Source organism: Pelodiscus sinensis, chromosome 16 (genome assembly GCF_052426305.1).
Source record: "Pelodiscus sinensis isolate ZL-2025 chromosome 16, ASM5242630v1, whole genome shotgun sequence".
Classification (NCBI taxonomy): Eukaryota; Metazoa; Chordata; order Testudines; family Trionychidae; genus Pelodiscus; species Pelodiscus sinensis.
The window spans coordinates 17289723-17312957 of NC_143067.1; the positions used below are offsets into that span (position 1 = coordinate 17289723).

The 23235-nt window shown below is 47.1% G+C and overlaps 1 protein-coding gene across 1 annotated transcript in view; it reads left to right on the plus strand.

Annotated features, from left to right (window-relative positions):
• Window positions 1-23235, plus strand: part of SLC22A4 (solute carrier family 22 member 4) — an 83070-nt gene that overhangs the window by 46087 nt on the left and 13748 nt on the right. The window contains exons 4-8 of the mRNA XM_075900352.2: window positions 2558-2729; window positions 13980-14106; window positions 17589-17689; window positions 19273-19487; window positions 20373-20555. Of these exons, the coding sequence (XP_075756467.2) occupies window positions 2558-2729; window positions 13980-14106; window positions 17589-17689; window positions 19273-19487; window positions 20373-20555 (798 nt within the window). The remainder of the gene's footprint in view (window positions 1-2557; window positions 2730-13979; window positions 14107-17588; window positions 17690-19272; window positions 19488-20372; window positions 20556-23235) is intronic.

The window sequence follows — 23235 nt, forward strand, 5'->3', positions numbered from 1 at the left end:
ATGGATCCACAGCAGGCTGTGAGCAGGGAAGCCTGCTGCAGCCCAGGCCATGGAGGTGCCACCAGCTAGGAACAGGGACATGGAGCCTGTGCCGGCTGAGAGTGCAGAGCTGCTGCCAGCCAGGGACAGGAAGACCCTGTGGCTGGAGGAGTAGCACCGCTACCAGCTGAGGGCAGGGAGTCTCACAGACTGGAGTGGGGCAGGATCCAGGACTGGAGTGGAGCAGCGTGCTGGCTGGGCTGGTGGCCAGGAGGGGAGCCCTGGAAGAGCCGGAGGCTTGACTTCCCCTGGTCCTGCAAACTTCCTCCTTTGGGCCGACTCAGGTCCCGAGGGTGCCAGACCAGGGAAGTCCAATGAGTACTGAGCTAGTATATGTGCCTCGAAGAGTAGGATTCAAGTTTAATTCATGTAATTTTAAGGACCTAGGAAAGTGCAAAAGGTTTGAAAACGGTAACAGAAATGATCAGTTGCTTGTGGGGACCTCCAGACCAAATGAGACTGGAAGGCTAGAGATACTTATATTAGAGAAGTATGGAAGGAACATAAACATATTGGCCAAGACTTTCAGATATGAGTGTCTGAAGTTACAGTTTGAAGCACTTATTTAGACACCCAAGCAAGTGGCACTCAACAAATTCCATGGGCGTTAATGAGAAATATTAGACACTTTGGCATTTTAAATATCAGACCAATAAAGGCCTCAAATGTCCCTGTTTATCCTTTCCCAGTGCAGAGGGCCCTCAGAATTGATTGTAAGAGAAGACTGCTTTGTGCAGTCAGTGGACCTGTGGAATGTGCCACTGCGGGGAAGAACAGATGCAAAGAATCAGCAATATTTCAAAAATCGGTTGTGTGTCCATATGTTTAACAGCATCTGTGATTTTGTGGCTGAAATGTAAATTCTTGGGTCACTCAGCTCTCGTGATTCAGCGTAATAACTGATTGGAGTGAGAGAGATTTGCTGTCCTCAACTTCAAGGTGATATTCTACAGCACTAACTGCAACTTAGGGAGAATCTGCCTCCTCCAGAACATCTGCCATTGACTGCTGTTGAAAACGGGACACTGGACATATACCTAATAGGGCAATTCTTTAATCCTGGTGTATTCAGAGATTGCTATGTTTCAATATAAACCTCCACAGCATAGCCTTTATTTTTTGTTCCCAAATTACTTAAAAATTGCTGGGAGAAATTAACCAGAAGACTTGATTAAAAGGATACTGCCAGCTGCTTTTTCTCTTAACATCCCCAGTGTTTGCGATGGCAGCATACTCTTTTAGGCCAGTTCAACACCGATGGAGAAAATCAAAGCAAGAGACGCAACTGTGTACGTAAACTGCGTAGCTGGAGTCGATGTACCTTGCACCGATTTTTTTTTTTTTTTTTTTTTCTGGGAGGTGCCCTCAGCATTCGGTTTAGCGTGTCTTTACTAGACTCGAAAAATCAAACCCCGGAGGATTAACTGCAAAAGCATCCAACCTGCTTCAAGTGGAGAGGTGGCCTTAAGAATTTAAGTCTCTTCCTACTTTTGTCCTGTCTGTTAATCATGTCCTGATGCTAGCAGTGCAGGAATTCAGAAGGGTGGTAAAACAAAGCTCTGAAAAAAGGGGACCATTTATTTTGTTGGCGTTGCAATATCATCACAGACGTGGTCATGAGGAATGTGTTTAGTGTGAAAATAGCTTTGTATTACTTGTGATCTGCTTCTGCAGAACCAGCAGAGGGCACTAAGCCCTGGTCTACACTAGGGAGTTATTTCAAAATAACCCCATCCCCCTTCTTTCGAAATAACAAGTGCCGCATCCACACTATCAAGCCCATTATTTTGAAATAACGGGCTGGTTATTTAGAAATCTGTACTTCTGCTTTGCTTGGGGAATAAGCTTCTTTCAAATAGTTACTTTGGAGTTATTTCATAGAATACTAGGACTGGAAGGGACCTCGAGAGGTCATCGAGTCCAGTCCCCTGCCCTCATGGCAGGACCAAATACTGTCTAGACCATCCCTGATAGACATTTATCTAACCTACTCTTAAATATCTCCAGAGATGGAGATTCCTCAACCAACCTCCCTGGGAAATGTATTCCAGTGTTTTACTACCCTGACAGTTAGGAACTTTTTCCTAATGTCCAACCTAAAGCTCTCTTGCTGCAGTTTAATTTCAAATTTAGTTATTTTGAAATAATTTCCTAGTGTAGACATACCCTTAAAGAAGTGGTTTCCACAGAAATGGTGGGTGCCCTTTTAATTACTCAGTAATGGTGTGGCAACTTTGAAATCTCAAATACAGTTAAAATCTGGAAGATTGTCCCCTCTTCCTCTTATCTTCCCCCCCCCCGATTATCCTCATGCTAAAGAGAAATACAGCAGTAGATATTATACATTAGTCTTATTTTGGGCCACAACTCCTTGACCATGTCCCTTTAGTGTTATAAGGGAAATGACTCTGTTCGGAAGATTGTTTGAGCTGCTTTTTGTAATTGTGATAAAATATTTAGACGTGGTTTTACAAAAAAAGAATTAAAATGCTAATTCAAACTCCCTTGTTTTGAACAGGCACAGAAATTCTTGGCAAATCAGTTCGTATTATATTCTCTACATTAGGAGTTTGCATATTTTTTGCAATTGGCTACATGTTGCTGCCACTGTTTGCTTACTTCATCAGAGACTGGCGGATGCTGCTCCTGGCTCTTACTGTTCCTGGGGTATTCTGCATTCCATTGTGGTGGTGAGTTTAATTGTATTGCAAGGCGTTCAGCTTCAGAAAGTCCCACGTGTAGCTGATAGCCTTTGGTATGAATTGTGAAATAACCATTGTGGGTTATAATTGCTGTGGATTCTTTTTCTCTTCACATTTTGGTATTGTGCTTGCCGAGTGAAGGGATTTGCCTTGAAGATAAAACATTTTCAGCCAGCTTTAAGATAAGCTATCTGTGTCCTGGGCCCTGCTGACATTGCTTGAGTCTGTCTTATGCTGACTTTCCAGGGATGTTTGGAAATTCTTTCCAGACTATCGTACTCTTAACATCAAACTCTATTACCTTTTTTTGTTATCTCCTTTTATTGGTACTGGATGCATTGTACTATACAGTACAAACTTTTCCTTCCAATTTTCCTTCCTTCCTTTTTGTAGAAGCCTATTTTCTATGTGAATACCATTGGAATGCAGCAAGACGTTCTTTATTGAAATGCTACCCAGACAATTTGCTTTTGCAACACGCAATATTTATGTCTGAGAGAGCTGGATAAGGGCAGGGGAGATGTTTTAAACTATCTGTGATATTATGGCTGTAAGGCTGTAATGAGCATCTTGTATTCCTGCTTGGCCTTCTGGCTCAGATCATATGTTTAGCTTAATATCCAGTGCATCTTCCTTTGGAAGGATTTGACCCTGTGTTTGAAGGAAAAGAAGCTCTATAGTTTAATGGATCTTTTTGCTCTTTAATTACTCTGGTCTTTTTTATAACTCACTTGTAGTCTCACCACCTTGGCGCGATGTTGAGTCATTACAAACAAAGGAAGAGTAGTGGGGTAGGGAAGCCAGAAACTCGATGTTTGGCCCAGCAGGCTCACTGGAGTCCAGGGTTCTAGCTTAGAGACAGATTTAGCAACTTGTTCAATATTTATGGCTACTACCATATATAGGGCTTTGCACAGTGCACCCTTGTCAAGCATGTTGCAGTATTGGGGCCTCAACAGAAGTCATTTTCTTTAATATGATCATCTTAGTGAATCATTACATCTTGGGTCCCGTGTCCCAGGTGCATCCAATTCCTTAGTAGAGAGAGATGTGAAAGGCATATGGGGAGTGAGGAAAAAAGGTCTCAGCTCTACCATTCAGACTAGTATTCGATTGTTCTTTCTGTTTTATTTCCCCTGCAAAGTTTGGTCACAGTTTGGGGGATTTCAGGGAGCAAGGCGTTTGTTCCTCTAACATGGCCTTGGAAAACAAGTCAAAAGCCAACAAATAAACTGGGATGAACCCAGTAGACCATAACAGATCCTTTGTCAGCAGTTCCGAATGCTAATCTTACTTGCTGTCTAGATGGTATCTGCACCAAATGCCACAACTCTTCCAGGACCAGCTGTGTGGATGAGAGGCTGTAACAGTTCACAGCTCCTGTGTCATTGTTATGTAACCCTTCAGTATGTTACTTTTGGAATGTGAAGTCAGCCATGTGGCATGAAACCACTCTGGCAAACCAGGCATCTCATGGGCATCTCTGCTAATCCATGCAGCATTCACAAATTCAGAGCAGTCTCCCCAATTAGTTCATCCTAAAAATGACATTTCAGAATCCCTTTATGCCTTTTCCTTGCAAAGATTTTTCACTACTGAAGGCCAGATCTAACCTGGACCTGGAAGATGAGGTTAAGTTACGCAACTTCAGCTATGTATTTTTATGTAGTTGGAATCATTTTACCTTAAGCTGAGCTTGGCACCATCTTCAGAGGGAGGTCAATGGGAGCAAATACTTCCATTGGCTTCCCTTATTCCTCGTGACTGTGAGGAGTACTAGCGCCGACTGGAGCCGCTCTCGGCATTTGATTTTGCAGGTCTTAACTAGCCCCCCCAATAACTCGAATGCCAGAAGATCAATCTCAGCACAGCAAGTGAAGACGTAGCCAAAGTAAAACCAATGCATGCTGCTGGGATAAAATAGTTTTCGGGAAACCAGTCCTGTATAGTAAATAACTTTCCAACCATCACCTCCTCAAAAACAAACGAAGTCTTGACTTGCCTAGCATAAAGGCTGAAGTGGAATTTTAGTCTAAAGGAAATGTCAAATGTACAGTTATAAAACTGGTATTTCCACCTTCTAAGTTCCCATGCCAGCTGAGTGAAAGGAGTTCTGATGAGCTTATCCAAGTCCTTGCATAGGTGGGTTATAAGTATGGTGACCATACGCCCCTTTTTTCCAGGATAGTCCTGGATTTAAGGGTTCTGTCCCGGTGTCCCGATAAAGGATGCGCAAATGTCCCAGAAAACCCGTTGGGATCCGGCTACAAATGGCACCTCCATTTCCCCCCCACCCCTCAGGGACACCTTCAGACACCCAGCGCTAGCGCGGTGCAGCAGCAACGTCCTGCCTCATCCAGCATGTAAGTGGCTCCGTTGGTGCTTTGCACGGGCACCTAGAGCTGCTGCCGGTGGTGCACAGTGTCCGGAGCGACAAGTTCCCCTGTGGCATGCGCTGCCATCTAGCATGTCCCCCTCCCCCCTCCCCCGTGGCTCTTCCCTCCTGCTGCAGGACCACCAGCCCAGCTATGCCACCTCCTCCATCCACAGGTAGCTGCTGCTGCTGGAGGGGGAGGGGGATAAACCTGGCAAGCCGCTTCTGGGAGTGGCTGCTAGAGTCCCAGCAGAGACCACGCAGAGCCCGGCTGGAGTGCTGCAGAGCGGGTTACGTTTGGGCTCTGCCAGTGCGTTCTCTGCACGGCCCTTTCTCCCCCTGCCCCTTCCCACCCCACTGGGGAAGCAGCAGTGCACGGACCCGCTTGCTCTGCCGTGCTCTGCATGCTGGGTCTGGGGGCAGTGGAGGCTCCCTCCCCCGTGCTCCTGCTAATGGGAACCACAGCTGATGCAGGGACTGCAGTAAAATTAGCACCACATGGCCCAGCAAGTGGTCCTGCCTCGGAAGCCACTGGGGGCGCTGCGGGGACTTCTGGGGCCCAACCACAGACTCCAGTCCCGCAAACTGGAAGGCAGAAGGTGGGGGAGGAGCTCAGAGAACTAGGGGAAAGGAGGGTGAGAGAGGAGGGGGTTTGTGCTGAGGGGAGGGGGCAGGGCAGGAGAAGAAAGGGGAAGGCACCAAGGGACAGCATGGAGGAGAGACAAATGCCAGGGGGCCAAGTGGAGACAATGAGGAAAAGGGCAGGAGGGGGAGGTGTCAGTGGGAGCGGGGAGGGGACAGGGTGATGCTGGGAGAGGAGAGGAGAAGGGCATTGGGAGCAAGAGGGGGAGAGGCGGTTCTGTGAGAAGGATTGAAAGGAGGGGTGGTCATGAGGAAGGCAGGGATAGAGCAAGTCATGTGTGAGGGCACAGAAGGGCATGAGGGGAACTGGGACAGAGGGTGGTGAGGGGGGTGGGCATCAGGGAAAAAGAGGGCAAGGGGAGCAGGGGCAGTGAGGGGAGGGAAGGGGAAGGCACCAGGAGAGTGCAGGGGTAAGGGAAGGTGCAGGTGCCAGGGGATTCTGGGGGTGAAGCAGAAAGACAGATACCTGCAGGGGAGAGATCAGAACCAGAGGCGAGAGGTGAGGGAGGTGTTGGGAGAGGAGATGAGGAGGGGTAGCTCACAGGATCAGAATGGGGCTACTGGAGGAGTGGGCACGGGGAGGAGAGAAGAGCTGGTGCAGGGAAGCAGGTCCCAGGAGGGCTGAGAGGAGTGAGAAGGGTAGGAGTGAGGACAGCAGAGGAGAGGGGTTGGGAGACGGCAGGCACCAGGGGAGCTGATGGAGCAAGGGGAGGAGACAGGGCACAGAGGGAAAACGTAGAGGTTTATAAGATATTTATTAATAACTTGGGTGCCACAGTGGCACATCCAAACAAGCCACATGAACTCAATACTGGTGCACAACACACAATTAATTCTGCTCATGGGAGGAAACTCTTAGAGGGAACACTTCCCCCAGCCCTCCCCCCCCCCCCCCCCGAGTTAATGTCACACACATTGGGTTAATGCAGTTGCAGGATAGTTGCGTGAGGGGGATTTGGTGGGAGGATGGTGGGAAAAGTTCTTAGGGGATCACACAACACCTTTTACTTCTGGTCATGTGTCCATCTTGACCCTGAGGGTATGTCTACACTACAGAGTTAGTTCGAACTAGCTTAGTTCGAATTAACTAATTCGAACTAGCTTAGTTCGAATTAACACGTCTAGAACTAAAAACTAGTTCGAATTAGCGTTTTGCTAATTCGAACTAGCATGTCCACATTGAGTGGACCCTGAACCGGGCTTAAGGATGGCCGGAAGCAGTGCCGGCAGGGCATCAGAGGAGGACTTAGAGCGTGGAAATGCTGTCTCAGGCTAGCCGAGGGCTGCGCTTAAAGGGACCCGACCCCCACCCCGGACAGACAGTTCTCAGGGGTGCCCCGCTTGAAAACCAGTCCTGGCTTGGAGTGCCCGGAGTACCCACACTGGGCACATCACAGCACTCGGCCATCAGACCGGCTGCACTTGCCGCAGGCTGCCATCTGGGGAGAGGGGGCAATCGGGGGGCTGCAGGAGAGCTTCCACCCCCAGAAACCCGCAGAGCCAGCCCAGTCCTCCCCATCGGGGGCTCGTACCCCATTCCTCCCTCACCTCCTTCCACTTACCCTTCCCTAGCCCCCCTTCCTGATGTACAAAATAAAGATAACTTTTCTTCCAACATTGACTCTGTCTTTATTGAACAAATCTGGGGGAGACTGGGAAAAGGAGGTGGGAGAGGGGAAGAGAAAGGCTGGGAGAGGGGAGGGCAACTAACATGATCAGGGGTTGGGAACAGGTCCCAGATGGAGAGGCTACAGAGACTGGGACTGTTCAGCTTAGAAAAGAGGCGACGGAGGGGGGACAGAATAGAGGTCTCTAAAAGCAGGGGTTGGGTGGAGAGGGTGCATTCAGAAAAGCTCTTCATTAGTTCCCATAAAGAAGGACTAGAGGACACCAAATGAAAGGAATGGGTAGCAGGCTTGAAACTAGTAAGAGAAAGTTGTTGTTCTTCCCAAAGCAAATGGTTAACCTGCGGAACTCCTTGCTGCAGGAGGCTGTGAAGGCTACAACTAGAACAGAGTTGAAAGGGAAGGGAGATCAAGTCATGGAGGTTGGGTCCATGGAGTAGTCTTAGCCAGGGGGTAGGAGTGGTGTCCCTGCCCAAAGTTTGTGGAAGGCTGGAGAGGGATGGCACGAGACAAATGGCTTGGTCACTGTCTTCGGTCCATCCCCTCCAGGGTCCCTAGTGTTGGCCGCTGTCGGCAGACAGGCTACTGGGCTAGATGGACCTTTGGTCTGACCCAGTACGGCCATTGTAAGGTCAGGGCTCAGGGTCGGGGGTCACCGTGGACCCCCTTGATTTTCATGCACACCTGTTCCTGGGTGGCCAGGCTGGCAGCTCTCCTGCCCTAGACGGCCACTTTCCTGTGCCTAGTGCGGAGATCGTGGACGAGGTCCACGATGTCTGCACTAGCCCAGGAAGGTGCCCACCTCTTGCGGTCCCGGGCAAGCTCCCGGGAGCCGCCAGCCTGGTCCCGGGAAGAGAGGGTGGGCTGGGGGACATCGGGTGGGTGGCTCTGTGCCGTGTCAGGTGCAGGGTCTGCTGGCTGGGTGCTGGCAGGCTTGCACCTGGCACGGGCACCATAGCCAGCCCGTGCCCCTTTAAGGGGGCCGGGAGGGGGGCAGATGAGTTTCCCTGGTGTTGGCCAGAGTGGCCACCTGGGAAACCTGGGGAGGGCTAGCCTCCCACTAGTTCGAATTAAGGGGCTACACACCCCTTAATTCGAACTAGTAAATTCGAACTAGGCTTAATCCTCGTAAAATGAGGTTTCCTAGTTCGAACTAAGCGCTCCGCTAGTTGGATTCAAATTCGAACTAGCGGAGCGCTAGTGTAGCGCCTATGAATGTTAGTTCGAACTAACATCCGTTAGTTTTAACTAACATTGTAGTGTAGACATACCCAGAGAGTGTTACCTCCAGAGGCATGGCTAATGGGGGTCAGGGGATGTGGCTAATGTGTTCCTAATTTTGGTTCAGAAAATATGGTCGCCATAGTTATAAGGCATAGTCTCCAAAACAAAATTTGGTGCCGTGATCAGATGTGTGTTTGTTTGGCATGCGTTGTGGAAACGGTACAGCAGACGAGAGAGCGCACTAAACAACAAAGTACATACCTTAAATGCATTCAGGCAAACAGAGCCCCAGGAAAAGTTCGCTGGGTCAGTATTGGTCAGCAGCTTGTGCAGGGTGGGATTTACACGAGCACCATGACCTCTTGCAGTTTTATTAGGCTAGTTGAGCAGGAGTCCATGGTTTCTTTGGCTCCACCCTGTTCTTTTTTTCTCCCCGCCATTTGGAGTGTCTAGTCCTATTGGGCTTTTAGTGGCTGGAGAATCCACTGACTTCACTCTGACCTGTCTTCCTGGAGCTTGGAGGTCTCTGACCCCGTGTGCTTTATACCTATCAAAATATTATTTATACAAATCAAAAGTGGGGAAGAATCTGACAACCCTTTGGAAGAGGTTTCTCCTAGAGCAGTGGAAACCATCACACACATTTTCCCACTGTTGGCACTATGGATCTGTCCCTCTTCTTCCCCACTTTTCTTCTCCTTGCTCCTTTCTCCCTTCCCTTGCTACTAACCCCCTGCACCAGCCTCTTTCCCATTAAATCCCAGCTGGCTGAGCACACCGCCAAGATCAAAGGAGATGGTGTCTGTAGCCAACTTGGAGCTGGCATGTGTTGGAGCTCTGGATCTCCCAGCAAGGGAGTGAGCATCTGTGAAGACCTAAAGAGCCCCTGTAGCAGGGCCTGCTTTGAAAGTAAGTTTTCTTTTCTTGGCTGTGGCAGTCAGGTGAGCGGAGATGGGCAGGAGACAGCTGTTTCCCGCTTTGCCCAGGAACATGACCGACTAGCCCCAAGCTGGAAGCCAGTGTAGTGAGCAGGGTTGGATGTAGCCTTTTAAGCACTGTACTGACTTTGTGGACTTGATTTTTTTAATTGAAGCAACAGGGGCAGAGGAGCACCATCCACCCACCCACAGCAGCACCTTCTGCCCCACCTTCTGCAGTGCAACCGTAGTCCTAGGGCAGGGTGGAGGCCATGGGGTAGGGGAAGGCCAAAGAATCAACCTGCCCTCCTGTCTCATGGGGGTGGTCCCAGCTCCTTGCTCAGTGTTGCGCCCTGCAAGTGCCATTCAGGTTTGGTGCCCTCGGCTTCATTATTTCTGTAGTGCAGATGAATCCATGGACTTGCACTAAAGCCTCTCTTGGTATTGGATCACGGGGTGAGGAGAATATGGTCCTATGGGGACAGGCAGATCCATCACAAATCACAGGGTTTGAAGGGAATGCAGGCAAGCCACTAACTGGCTCTAGGTCATTGAGGGAGGTAAGTACTAATAAGCATGCTAACCCAGACCCTTACTTTTGTACTTTTCCCTGTTTTGCCGGTTGGGAGATGTCAGCAACAGGCTTTGGCAATGACAATTTAACAGATTCTCCCTGCTTTTTGTTTCTCTTTGTATGCAGCTGTCGTAGTAGATTTTGAAAACATAACCCTAATGGATTTCATCTGGCTCACCTTAACTCTGACCATTTCACACTCTGCTTCTTGATGTTTTGTTTTGTCTTTTGGTCTCTCTCCTTTGCTCACCCTCCTCCGTTCTTTTTTAAACTGACCCTAATTTAAACAAACTTTGCCTCACTTCCCCAAAGTACAGTTCTGCACTTCCAGTATGAAAAGCCTCATTTATGAAACATTAAGACCTTAGAAAGAACAATGTCTTTATTGCATCGTTAAGTAAAACAAACCAGACTTATACCTTCCCCAGTGTGAAATACCATACTGCTCGCTGAATTTGGCTGAAAGTGTGCAATAAACATGTTTTCCAGTGCCTGCTTGCTATCAACAGCACTGAGAAGTAGTCAGATATTTGTCCCTCTCAGGAGTAGTATTTTAAATAATGCTTCTAGTTATTGACAGGGCTTGACAAACGGCGGCGAAAGCCACTCGCCAGCCCCACACTGTGCATGCGCAAGACCCACATTGCACTGTGCATGCGCCGCAAATGAATAGGGCGCCCAGCTGAAATCTACTCGCCTCGGGCGAGTAGATTCAATACTTCGTCGAGCCCTGGTTATTGAAATGCCTTGACTTCAGTGTGGGGTTGCTTGCTTTTGTTGGTGGAAACAATGGAGGAAAAGTCAGTATTTGAACCAAAAAGTTCCATTGGAAAAAGCTGACTGTTGCTAGAGTATAAATCCCTCTAAAGGCTAATATCTAAAACATATTAGAAATGATAACGCACAAAAACCTGTGGGATAGGAGTTGGCAGCCTTTCAGAAGTGGTGTTCCATGTTTTAACTAATTCGCTTCTATTTATGGGGCTGCATGCTGGCAGGGGCAGGCTAGGTACAGTGACCATATTTTCTGAACTAGCTGCAGCTAGGAAGAACGGTTTAATTTAAATTATTAAACAGATTAAGCATTTTAACTTTCGCGTATTAGTTTATCAAGCTTCATTTTAATAAAGTAAAATATGAATTTATGTCCAACACAAAAGGTTTCAATGTTTTCTTTATTTATGGCAGGGGTGGGGAACCTTTTTTTGGGTTCCCACTGACCCACAGAAAAATCATTTGAGGACCACACAAGTGAGAAACACAAAAACTCCTCCCAAAACCCCCAGCCCTTACCGATGTGGCCCTCAACTGAGACTCCTCACTCCTCTGGTGCTCTAGCCCCATGGGGTGAGGGGAAGGGACAGGGAGGACTGAGGTTCAGGGCTTCCTGTAGGCTAGATTTACTTTTCTGCGGTTCTGGAGTTAGTGGGTTTTGTGGATCCCCTTAATCTCTGAGGTAGAGACAAAAATGAGGGGTTCAGTGTGCAGGACAGGGCTGCCAGTGAGTGGGATAGAGATGGGGGTGCAGGGTCTGGGTGGGAGGTAGGGTGCAGAAACAGGCTTGGGGTAGGGTGTCTGGCCAGGAGGGAGGGTGCAGGAGGGGCCTTGGGGCAGGGTTTCTGCCCTAGAGGGAGGGTGCAAGAGCAAGGGAGGGTGTCAGAGCAAGCTAGGGATGTGGGATCTTGGCGGAGGGAGGGGAGTGAGTAATGGGTTTGGGGCTTGGGGTCTGGGCATGGAGGGGGATGCTTACCTGGCTTCATGCCCCTTTGCAGCCGGAAAGCCTCCAGACAGTGCACTGCCATTCCCCAGCGAGGTGGGAAGGGAGGGAGCAACCCCCACCCCACGAAGTGGCGGTCCTGGCTCAGTGGGAGGGGTGTGAAGAAACCCAGACCTTCCCCACCAGACCCACCTCGCTACTGGTCCCCCAGCAGGGTGGAGAGGGGCAGGGGGAGAGAGCAGGAGCACACAGCGCACCTGCTAAGCCCGAGAGCGCCCCACCCCACAGTGCCCTAGCCAGGTTCCGCATTGCCCCTACCGGGGCTGAAGCAACAGCTCCAAGGCATGGAGGTCCGGGAGTGGCTCCGCTGGATTTACTTTGGACCTGCCTGGTTCCCCCGGCAGTGGTCGCTGTACCAACAAGCGGACTGGAGGAGGAGGAGGTGCCGTGGCCTGACCGGGGGCCCCATCAGAGGCAGTTAAAATTGGGAGAGTCCCATGTGGTCGGCATATAGTTCCGGCAGGGAGGCTTGCGTGCCAATGAAAATCGGCTCACGTGCCATTTGTGGCATGTGTGCCATAGGTTGCCGACCCCTGTTGTAGGGGAACATTTTAACCTGCCTCGGCACTCAGTTATGGATTTAAAAGTCGCCGCTCTTCTACAAAGCAATTTCACAAGCCAACTAGACAGAGTGTGCAATTGACCTTCATGTGCAAATTTGACACTTTCCCTTCGCCTGAACTAAGCCTTGAACTGGATGACGTATTACAAAACCAGCTTTCCTTACATTCAACACCCAATTGATCAAAAGCTAAGGATGGGACACTTCCTGCCCCCTCAACTGGCCTCATTAGCACAGGCGCTACAATTGACAAGTACTTTTTTTTTCCCTCCCTCTCTCTCCTTATTCTGAAGGTTCCCCCCTCTTTTTTTTTTCTCCACTCAAACTCACCTCATCTGAGGAAGTGGCTTGTCCCCACGAAAGCTCATTATATTTTATAATTTGTTGTTAGTCTCTAAGGTGCCACAGGATTTCTCGTTGTTTTGCCTAGTTCTTGTTTGTCTGCATTGAAAATCATCCATGCAGATATCCTGATTCTCATCCTCCACTGCAGGGTCTGGGACTGGAGAGGTTGCAGGTGGGGGTTGAGGTGTATTAGCTGAGGTACGTAAGGGAAGCTAGCACAGTGCCTGCCAGTGGCATTCATTGCTCTTACTTACCAATGCATTTACTTAATAACTTTTATACAGTGAAATAAGAACTATCCTGTCAAAAGCTCATAAGAGAGGCTCCAAAGGGTTTCCAAGTATCCCTTGCTTCTACAGTCTGTGCACTCATAGTCAAGAACTGACCTTTAAAGAAATGCAGTGGTAGGAGAAAAAATGTGAATCAACTCTTTGAGAAGGGATCTAGCAGTGGATGTTGCAGGTCAGCAAGGTATCTCGGCAGCCTGATCTGAGAGAGGGAAAATACCACTGACTAAGCTGAGCAAGACAGCAGTTGTTAGTATTGAAGTATTTAGAGATTTAAATAAATGGGGAGGGAGAGGCATGTCCTTCTTGCCTGTGTTTGATATCAATGTACGTTATCATGTTTAGATTTTACATGTCAGATACAGTCATGGCCACAAGATGGCGCAGATACTCTTCTTTTAGCCTGATCAGATTTGTGTTCTAAAGGTTGAATTAAAAACTCTATGGCAAGTAGCCTTTAAATGTGTCTGCACTGCCCTTTAGCTATATCTGCCACAAGTCTGTGTGCTGTATACACATCTGTGTGCTGTATACAGCTTTGTAAGAATAACTTGTTTATATGCTTTATTATGCTAACAATGAATATTTTTGCTGTTTACTAAAACTTCTTTCTCTATAATGGAATTTAATGATCCCCTTAAAAAAACAAGAAAACAACTAATTTCAGAAACAATTATAGCAAGAGGGTTCAGTCCCGCAAGTACTTCAACATGGGAGGTCAGTGATACTAGTCATATGGGTAAAATGACCCACATATTTATCTGTGTGGAGGCTAGGACCCTACCTCAGGAAATCATCTGTCACTGAGATGGGAAAATCCAACCCCAAAGTGTGTTTAATAAAGATGTTTAAGTCAGCAGTGGTGATCATTGTGGAAATGTTGATTCAAGTCCTTCTGAAATTTGTTGCAGGCTCATTCCCGAATCTCCCCGATGGCTGATCTCTCAGGGAAGATTTAAAGAGGCAGAAGCTATCATCCGAAAGGCTGCTAAAACAAATGGCATTGTGGCCCCAGCTATGCTGTTTGACTCCAGAGAGGTACATTTTCATTTGTACTTCCTCAACTGGCTGGAGATAGGGGGAAGAGATGAATGATATGATCTTTCTCCCTACAGTTGTGGGATTTTGACCTGCTGCTTGCCAATCTTTATATTACCCTGTTCAGGCAATTCATTTCCATATTATTCTTATAAGTCGAATATATTTTCATATGTCCTGCCCCAACTGTGGGGGGGGCTAAGAGAGGGGGGCTATATGACCTTTCGAGGTCTCTTCCAGCCCTACAGTTTTGTGGTTTTATCTGCTACTGAGCCGCCTTTGCTATTTCTCTGCTGAGGCAATTCATTTCCATATTATTCTGAGAAGTTAGAACATCACACAGTTCCAAGCCCGGGTCCATCTCTAGTTGCCTAGTAAATTGCCCAAGTTCAGTACTTGTTGTGACACGAGGTAATTGGTGATGGCTCATTTGCGACAGTAAGTTGAGAACACACAATTGGAGTTGATATTTATTTTTGCAGTGAGATCTCTATTTTTCAGCCATGACTTTCTCTGGCTTCTGGTCAGGACAGGCTTGTCTCATCGGTGTAATAAAGTGTCAGTCATTAGAATACTGCTGCCTCACTCAGAAAAATGACTCAGGGATAGCTTTGTTAGTCTGTCGCTGAAAAAACTTAAAAAACCGATGGATGGTCCTGCAGCACCTTAGAGACTAACAAAAACTGTAGATGGTACCACAAGCTTTCGTGGGTACAGCCCACTTCTTCTACATCTACATTTTTTTTTGTTAGTCTCTAAGGTGCTGCAAGACGATTCATTGAGGGTTTTTTTCAGAAAAATGAGAAATTGAAATACATTTATCTTCATCTCATTTGGATGCACTATGGACAGCTGATATTCTGTGTAGCTGATCCTGATGGGAGGTTGTATGTAGAGCAGCTGCTTTGGTACCCAGATTTGTAATGTATATGTACACCTACTAGTAGGAGGCACCAAATAAGAAAGCAAGGCTTCATTGATGACCCTGGCAGTCCCTGCACAACCCTAAATGGCACCCTCAAAAGTGCCCTTAAATAATAAACACGTATAGTGTGTGAACAGTCCGGTTGCTCCACTGCTAGGTAGCCCTTTTTCTCTGATTTAGTGCGCTGTTGGCTCTGTGTGTGAGTGTGGGGTTTAAAAAAACCCAGAAAACACATAATAATGATCTGGTAGTAAAAGGATCCCATTTGAATTAGGAAGATTTAGTGCTTTTGTAGGAATGATATCTCTTGGTTAATCCTCTTAGTTATAAGGGGAAAGCCTAGACCCAGAAGCTTGTTGGCATGCAAATGTTGGCTGCAGCACAAAACCACACGTAATACAGTGACTTAGCATTTGAGATCTTGTCTCCCTCTAATGCAAGGGTGGGGAACCTGCAGCTCAAGCCACCGCTTCCCACAGCTCCCATTGGCCGGGAATGTTGAACCATGTCAGATGAGAGCTGCAGGGGCTCTGTGCCTGCAGACACTCAGTAAACAAACCATCTTGCAGCCCACCAGCAGCTAACCCTGATGAAGCACATGTAGCCTGTGGGCTGGAGGTCCCTCACCCTATTGGCTAGCTCCGTGACTACAATAGCCGGCTAGTTACTCCGCTTAATCAGATGGTAAGCACGTATGTTTTTAGTGACTATGATCCTTGGTTTCACTCCCACACATCTGTATCCATTACATTTGCAGATATCCTTTACATGAGGCTCTATGTATTGTTTTCATATCAGTAGCCACATTTTAAGCTCCATGAAATCCACAGCCCAGTACAAAACATGTTATGACTTATCTCAAAAAAAAAAAAAGTTCTTTAATGAACTTGTCAGCATAAATGATTCAAACATTGTTTAGTTTTTGCAGGGCCGACTTATCCGTTAGGCACAGTGCCGAGAGCCCATGATACTTTTAGGGGCCTACAAAAATGTTTTAATTTCTTTTAAATGCAGAAGAAAAAAAATGAACTTTTAGGGTCGAAGAAAATGTTTTAATTTTTTTTCTCACATCTGAAAAAATTTAAACTTTTAAGGCCCATGAAAATCTATTAAATTTTGCCTAAAACAGGGGAAAAAAGGTTGAAGTATTTAAAGTTTTATTAAAAATAATTTTTAATATTGATATTATTATGGTGGGAAGGGCCCATGAAAGCAAAAGTGCCTAGGGCCCACGAAAGTCATAATGCGGCCCTGAGTTTTCGGTTATGCCGCTTAAGATTTGTTCTCAAAAAGAAAATGTGTTCTGGGGGTAGGAATTTTACCAATTAACGCTGTGAGAGAAAAGCACTTCCTTTATTTTATAGCTGTAGATCAGATGCATGTCTGATACTTTAACAAACTTTTTCTGGCTCCAGTTGGAAAGTCTGCTTTTCCTCACTGCCTCATGCCTCTGAGTAGCAGTACAGCCACTCTTTTTTTTTCCCCACACTAATGGCACAAGTCTGATCCTGACGTCAGCCGTGACATTTGCTGATGGATGATGCCTGCACAGTGTGTGTTCTACTAAAATAACCGTAAAGCTTATGAGCGGTGCCAGACAGACATTCCTAGAAAGTGAAAACTTCTAGGCAGCCGAACAGGAAGTAGCAACCCAGTTCTCCCAGGCAGCGTGAAGAAACCTTGTCCTCTTGAGCTGAGAGAGTAGCTCTGTTTTACGGCCATTTAGTCCTTGGCTGGCTCCTCACCTGACACTAACTTACTATCAGTCGTTAGTCTGCTAAGCCCTGCACTGAAATCACAAGATCCTTTCTTCATCCTAGTCCACTAAGCAATACTCGTTTTCGGCCACTACTGACAGAGGCAGGGTATAAGTCTCAGGTGGGAATCCTACCTCCAGGCTCTGAATCCGTTGAGCCCAACAAAGAGGACTCTGCTCATGATAGTGTAGCTGGAGAGGGTCTGTTTCCGGCTCCAAATGGTGTCTCAGCTCCTGCTAACATGGGATAGATAGTAAATATCATCACCATAGTAACTGAGTGTAGGACAGAGCTCCAATTTCCCATGTGCTCTTGCAACCAGCTACTGCTCAAGAGGCAGCAGAGCCTGAGTAGTCTTACACTGATCTGTGTATTCTAAATAAAGAGAGTTCTCAACAGGCAGTATGCGGGAAACCACCCTTGTTACTGAGGCCGGTGCTGGGAGTGCCTTTGTACAGTATGAAGAAGGAAAAGTTAGTGCAAGTCTTTCCCTATCAGATTTTTTTTTTTTTTTTTTTTTTTTGATGGCTTGCTGACTGATTTTTTTTTAGATCAAATTGGTATGTTAGAGGGGCCCTCTGTCACAAGTCAAAGTTACTGCTTGGGGTAGAGAATAATCAAGATTTCTATGAAAGCCTTTTGCAGAATTGGTTGTGTAGCAGTCAATTTGTGTATTTTCTGCCCTTATATTGACATAACTTTTGTCCTCCCAAATCTGTGGGTGTTAAGATTTTGTCTCCTGGATTAGATTGATCTCTTATCTTGGGTCTAGGGATATTTAGTTTTCCTTTTCCCCTCAGATGCAGGATTTGAAGCTTCAACAGCAGCAGAAGGCCTACATTTTGGACTTGTTCAGAACCCAAAACATTGCAGTTATCACTGTTATGTCACTGTTTTTGTGGTAAGTGGATGTGGGATCCTAAAGCTCACGGACAACAAAACCATCTGCTTGCGAGACCTGCTGTAGCTTTTTATAATAGGTCCCAGTTTGAAAGACTGGCTATTTCAAACCTGGGAATCTGCATAGGGTGTCCAAACACCTGCATTAAGCTGCTTGCATCTGTGTTTAGGGAGGTAGTGGTTTGTACATTTAAGTATGCATGTGAGCATGCGAATTTATGCTGTCAGTGTGATGATGAGCATTTATACAGCACCTTGTGCACTAAAAATGCTGCTGTTTAAAAAAAACCTCGTGCAACCTTTTCCCTACAACATCTGTGTGAGGTAAATATTGCTTTCTTAGAGGTGTAGCAAAAGCGGTCAAGTAACTTGCTTGGGGCCACATAGCAGTTCTATCGCAAAACAAGAATTGAATCCTAATAGCTGACTGTCAATCTGTGAGCTGTTCTTCTAGATTTCACTGCCTCCCATCTAGACGACTTGGCTCATTCCCTTTGGATGTCAAATTGAGAAGCCCCAGCCTTTGAAACCTGATCTTCCAGCCATGGGTGGTTGGTGCAGCTGGGGCTGGTGAAAGCAGGCCCCCAACCCCACCTACAGCCCTGCACCCTTTGAGACCTCGCTCCCGACAGGAAGGGAAGAGGCAGGGCAGTGTGCCGAGTGCCCTCTTCCCCCATGGGGAAGGGAAGAGAGAGACACACTCAGCCTCCCCAGCCAGGAGCATGGGGAGGGTGAGCACTGGGGACACTACAGCCCCCAGAATGTCTACAGCAGGCATTCTACAGCAGGCATTCTGGGGGTGGAATGTGGGCATAACCATACCAGGTGATTTGGGAAGGCAAAGCCTTCCCCTGTCTAGACTACCAGACGCCTTTGCTTCCAGCTCTTTGATGCAGAATCGTAGCATTCAAATGCTGCGGGGGAGCTTTTTATGAGTACGTCAAGCATTTTAATAGAATTTGCTTTAAGGAGACGTTCATTAACGAGAGGATTGTAGATGAACTGTGTTTCGGGACTTCCCACTTCACTACACTGTTAATGGCTGCATCCCAGTGAAACACCATGATGAATAATTTCTAGTGTGCCTTTCTTTTAGCCTATTATATATGGAAGGGAGAGTTAAGTTGGGGTTCTGTGGTGAGGATTATGTTTGTATATTTTTAGTACAAAAAGAAGCTACAGGGATGAAAGACAGACTGTCTACACTATGCAGCTTTTAGCAACATGGCTGTGTCGACACAACCTTGTCGCTAAAAGTCAGTGTGTGCAAACGCTGTTTGTCAACACCTTTGACAAAATACTTCCACCCTCAAGGAGTGTGCTTCTCTTTGTCAAGCACTCCTGCCACAAAGCAGCATTCATGCTTTCACTTGCTGCAGCAAAACTTGACTGTGCATGGGTTGTTTTTTTTAAGCACCCGTGAATGACAAATGTTATGTCAGTCAAGTGAGTGCCGTACCTTAGAAACTATAGCTATCAACATTCTTAAGCCATCCCCTTACTGCCGATGTTTGGTATGGTGCTGTTTCTCAAACCGCATCTTGGATAGTACTGTAGAGACTTATCTTTTTGTGCCTCTTTCAGGATGTTAACATCAGTTGGTTACTTTGGACTGTCACTCAACACTCCCAACTTGCATGGAAATCCTTATGTTAACTGCTTCCTCTCAGCTGTTATTGAAGTTCCAGCTTATGTGATTGCCTGGCTGCTCCTCCGAACCGTGCCTCGGCGGTATTCGATAGCTGGCACCTTGTTCTTAGGAGGAGGGGTTGTTCTCTTCATTCAGTTGGTGCCTACAGGTATGAGCTTCAATTCATCACATAAAAATAAAATATATCCAACAGTGCCATCTAACTGCTGCAGTAAAAAGCTGGAAACCAGAAAGTTCCTGGGTGAAATTTGCATTAAACCTCAATCCTTTGTGGTTTGATTTGATTTTTCAGGTTTTATTCAGACATGCTGAGCGCCTGCAATTCTCACTGAGTTTACTGAGAGCGGTGGGCGCTCAGCACCTCTGAATATCAAACTATTGATTTGTTTATGCGTCGGATGACTAGCTCAGACCGTGGAACCTAAGTGCTTTGCTGATTAGAGATGAATTTAAGCATGTGTTTGTGGTTTGTTGAATCAGGGCCATAATGCATTTCAAGCACATGCTCAGATTCAGAACAAGCCAAGTCCTGGAAGTACAGGATAAACTGCCTGCTCTTGTTATGAACTGGACAGTCTAGGGAAGGGGGGATAGATATGATAAGAGAAGACTACAATTTATAGAGCGTGTAGTCAACCTGTGGAACTCCTTGCCAGAGGAGTCTGTGAAGGCTAGGACACTAAAAGTTTAAAGAGAAGCTAGATAATTTCATGGAGGTTAGGTCCATAAAAAGCTATTAGCCAGTGGATAAAATGGTGTCCTTGGCCTCTGTTTGTCAGAGGCTGGAGAGAGATGGCAGAAGACAAATCGCTTGATCATTGTCTTCGATCCATCCTCTCTGGGGCACCTGGTGCTGGCCACTGTCGGCAGACAGGATACTGGACTAGATGGACCTTTGGTCTGACCCAGTACGGCAGTTCTTATGTTCTTATATGTTCTTATGGGAAACTAAGTCTTTTGGAGGTAAAAGCAGTGGAGGTAACAAACATGGGAACTTGATGTAGTTTTATTGATTTTTAAATTTTATTTTCAGATCTTCACACCCTGTCTGTCTTCCTGGTGATGCTGGGAAAGTTTGGAATCACATCTGCATTTTCAATGCTGTATGTCTACACTGCTGAGCTCTACCCAACCATAGTAAGAAACATGGCAGTTGGAGCTACTTCCATGTCTTCCAGGGTGGGCAGCATCATCGCTCCTTACTTTGTTTACCTTGGTGAGATGTCTTCAGTCATTTGACTTAAATTTTAAAAACACAAAAGCAAACTGCACAGAAAAGTTATCCCAAAGAATGGGCGCACACGAGAAAGTCCTGGTGCTAAAGAGATTTTTAAACCCACTTTTCAGATATTGTCATTTCGGTCACTTTCCCCCGTTTTGTTTTATTCCATGTTTATACAGGTGCAATAGTGATGAATTGGGCCCTTTAATGTTGTGAGGCTGGACTCGATGACCTCCTGAGGTCTCTTCCAGCCCTAGAGTCTATGATTCTATGCTCTTTCACTGAGGCACGTGCTTTCCAGACAGGAGATGAGAGAAATTCTTAGCCATGCATGGGTAGCACACACTTTAGAGCTAATCTGAAACTTGCCATTACCAATCAACTTTTCCCAAGGGTATTATAGTCCAAATGGGCCTTTGGAAGAGACTTGTATACAGAAATCTTTGGGGTGGCATGGAAGAGAGCACAGAGATGAAAAGCAGGCTAATGCGGGTCAAATAATCTCATGAAATCAACATCTTTGAAAGTCTCAGAGGGGTAGTCGTGTTAGTCTGTAACTTTAAAAACGAGTGGTCCTGTGGCACCTTAGAGACTAACAAAAATGTTTATACATATAGTATCATGAGCGCTTGTAGGCAAAACCCACTTCTTCAGAGGAGACTCCAGCTCATTTCATCTGAAGGGGTGGTGTGTGTGTGTGTGTGTGTGTGTGTGTGTGTCTCTCTCTCTCTCTCTCTAAGGTGTCACAGGACTATATTACTTATCTTTGAAAGTGATATTTAGAAAATTTGCAGTACTAGTACATTTATCCAGCATTACTCAGATACTTAAGGAGGGGCACAGGGTGGAGGGTGCAGGAGTCAGGGTTTGGGGGTTAGGAAAGGCTCTGGCGGGGGGGGTGGGTGTGTGTGTGTGTGTGTGTGTGTGTGTGTGTGGGAAGGTGGGCAGGAGGGGGCAAAGTAAGGAGGCCACCTCCACTATTGCTGTGGATTTGCCAGCGGATGTCAGAGATAGCAGAGAAATGGTGACACACCGGAATCTTAGTTTCCATTCCAGGTTCTGTACAGAAATGTGCACTAGTAGGTATTTCCCTAAACTTTAACACTCCTCCCTCCCCCCCCCAACTTGCCCTTTCCCTTCCAACCTGTCCCATTTGGTTTCTTCTCTATTGCTAGCTGAGCGTCCCAGTCTCATTCTTTATCCCCACCCAGTTGCTGTCCCTACTCCTCAAGCTTCTCCCCCCCATCCCAGTTTCCTTGCCCACCTTGTCATAGTCTCTCCGTCTGAGCTCATCAGAGCGCCAGCCTCTCCACTCCCCTCCTAGCCAGTCGTCGTCTCCTTGTTCAGTCAGTCCCAGTCCCCATGTGAGGCTTCTGGGGGCATGCAGGGCTGAGTCACCTTTTTGCCACCTTCCTCCAGTGCCTGTGCCATTCTGTTGTTAGCTCCCTAAAGCAACCAGCCTGTTAGACCCACAAGCACTCTCCTTTGGGCTACACCAGCCCTACTTTTGCCCTGCAGGACAGCAGGAGAAACTCCCCTGCCCTCAAGTACTTTCCAAGTGTCCTGTTGTGGAGCCCAGCCCCGATCACTGGACACCCACAGAAATCCCAGATAATCTGGAACAGTGAGTCCCAGGTTACCAGTTTTCCCATAGCTCATGGCTCCTGGATTGCACACAGCACTTGTTCAGTTATAGCAAAACAAAAGATAATTTATTTAAGAAAAAAATAGTGATTTAAACAGAAACAAGTAGTGATGAAAACAAATGGCTCCATATGAAACAAAATCCCCTTGTGCCTAGTTACCTCTCCTAGCTAACAAAGTAGAGTTTCACCCCAAAGTTCAGTCTTTTCAGGATTGGCTAGCCCTGAGGAGGTAGGATCCAGTCTTTCACAAAGCACCACCACTCATTCGGTTACCTCCTCAGTGAATGAAAGTGGAGTGTCTTTCTCCACCCTGTGATATACTGAGTCAGTCTTTATTCACAGAGAGGACGCACCTCTCACTGTCCTGCCCTTCCTTGTCGCGGCCAAGTCATTTTCTGTTTAATTTTTTTAAGTTGGTGCAACTGAGCAAAACACTATGTAATTCGCTGTCCCGAGAGAGGGGAGAGTTCCCTCCAATTGAATGGGCCAGCACCCCTGCACCATTCCCTGGCGACTCACTTCCACTTCAAGACTTTAAGGGTATAATTTTAAATACAGGCAGTCCCCGGGTTACGTACAAGATAGGGACTGTAGGTTTGTTCTTAAGTTGAATCTGTATGTAAGTCGGAACTGACGTCAGCCGCTGCTGAAACTGATCAGTTTCAACCGCGGCTGAATCTGTACGCCAGTTCTGACTTACATACAGATTCAACTTAAGAAACCCAAGCGTCCCCAAGTCAGCTGCTACTGAAACTGATCAGCGGCTGATTCCAGGAAGCCTGGGGCAGAGCAACTCTGCCTTGGGCTTCCTGGAGTCAGCCGCTGGTGAGTTTCAGCAGCGGCTGACTTGGGGACGCCTGGGGCAGAGCAGCTGGGGTGCTGCTGGGTTGCTCCAGTAGCGCGGCTCCTCAGCGCTACTGGACCAACCCAGCAGCACCCCAGCTGCTCTGCCCCAGGCGTCCTGAAGTCAGCCGCTGCTGAAACTGACCAGCAGCGGCTGAATCAGGACGCCTGGGGCAGAGCAGCTG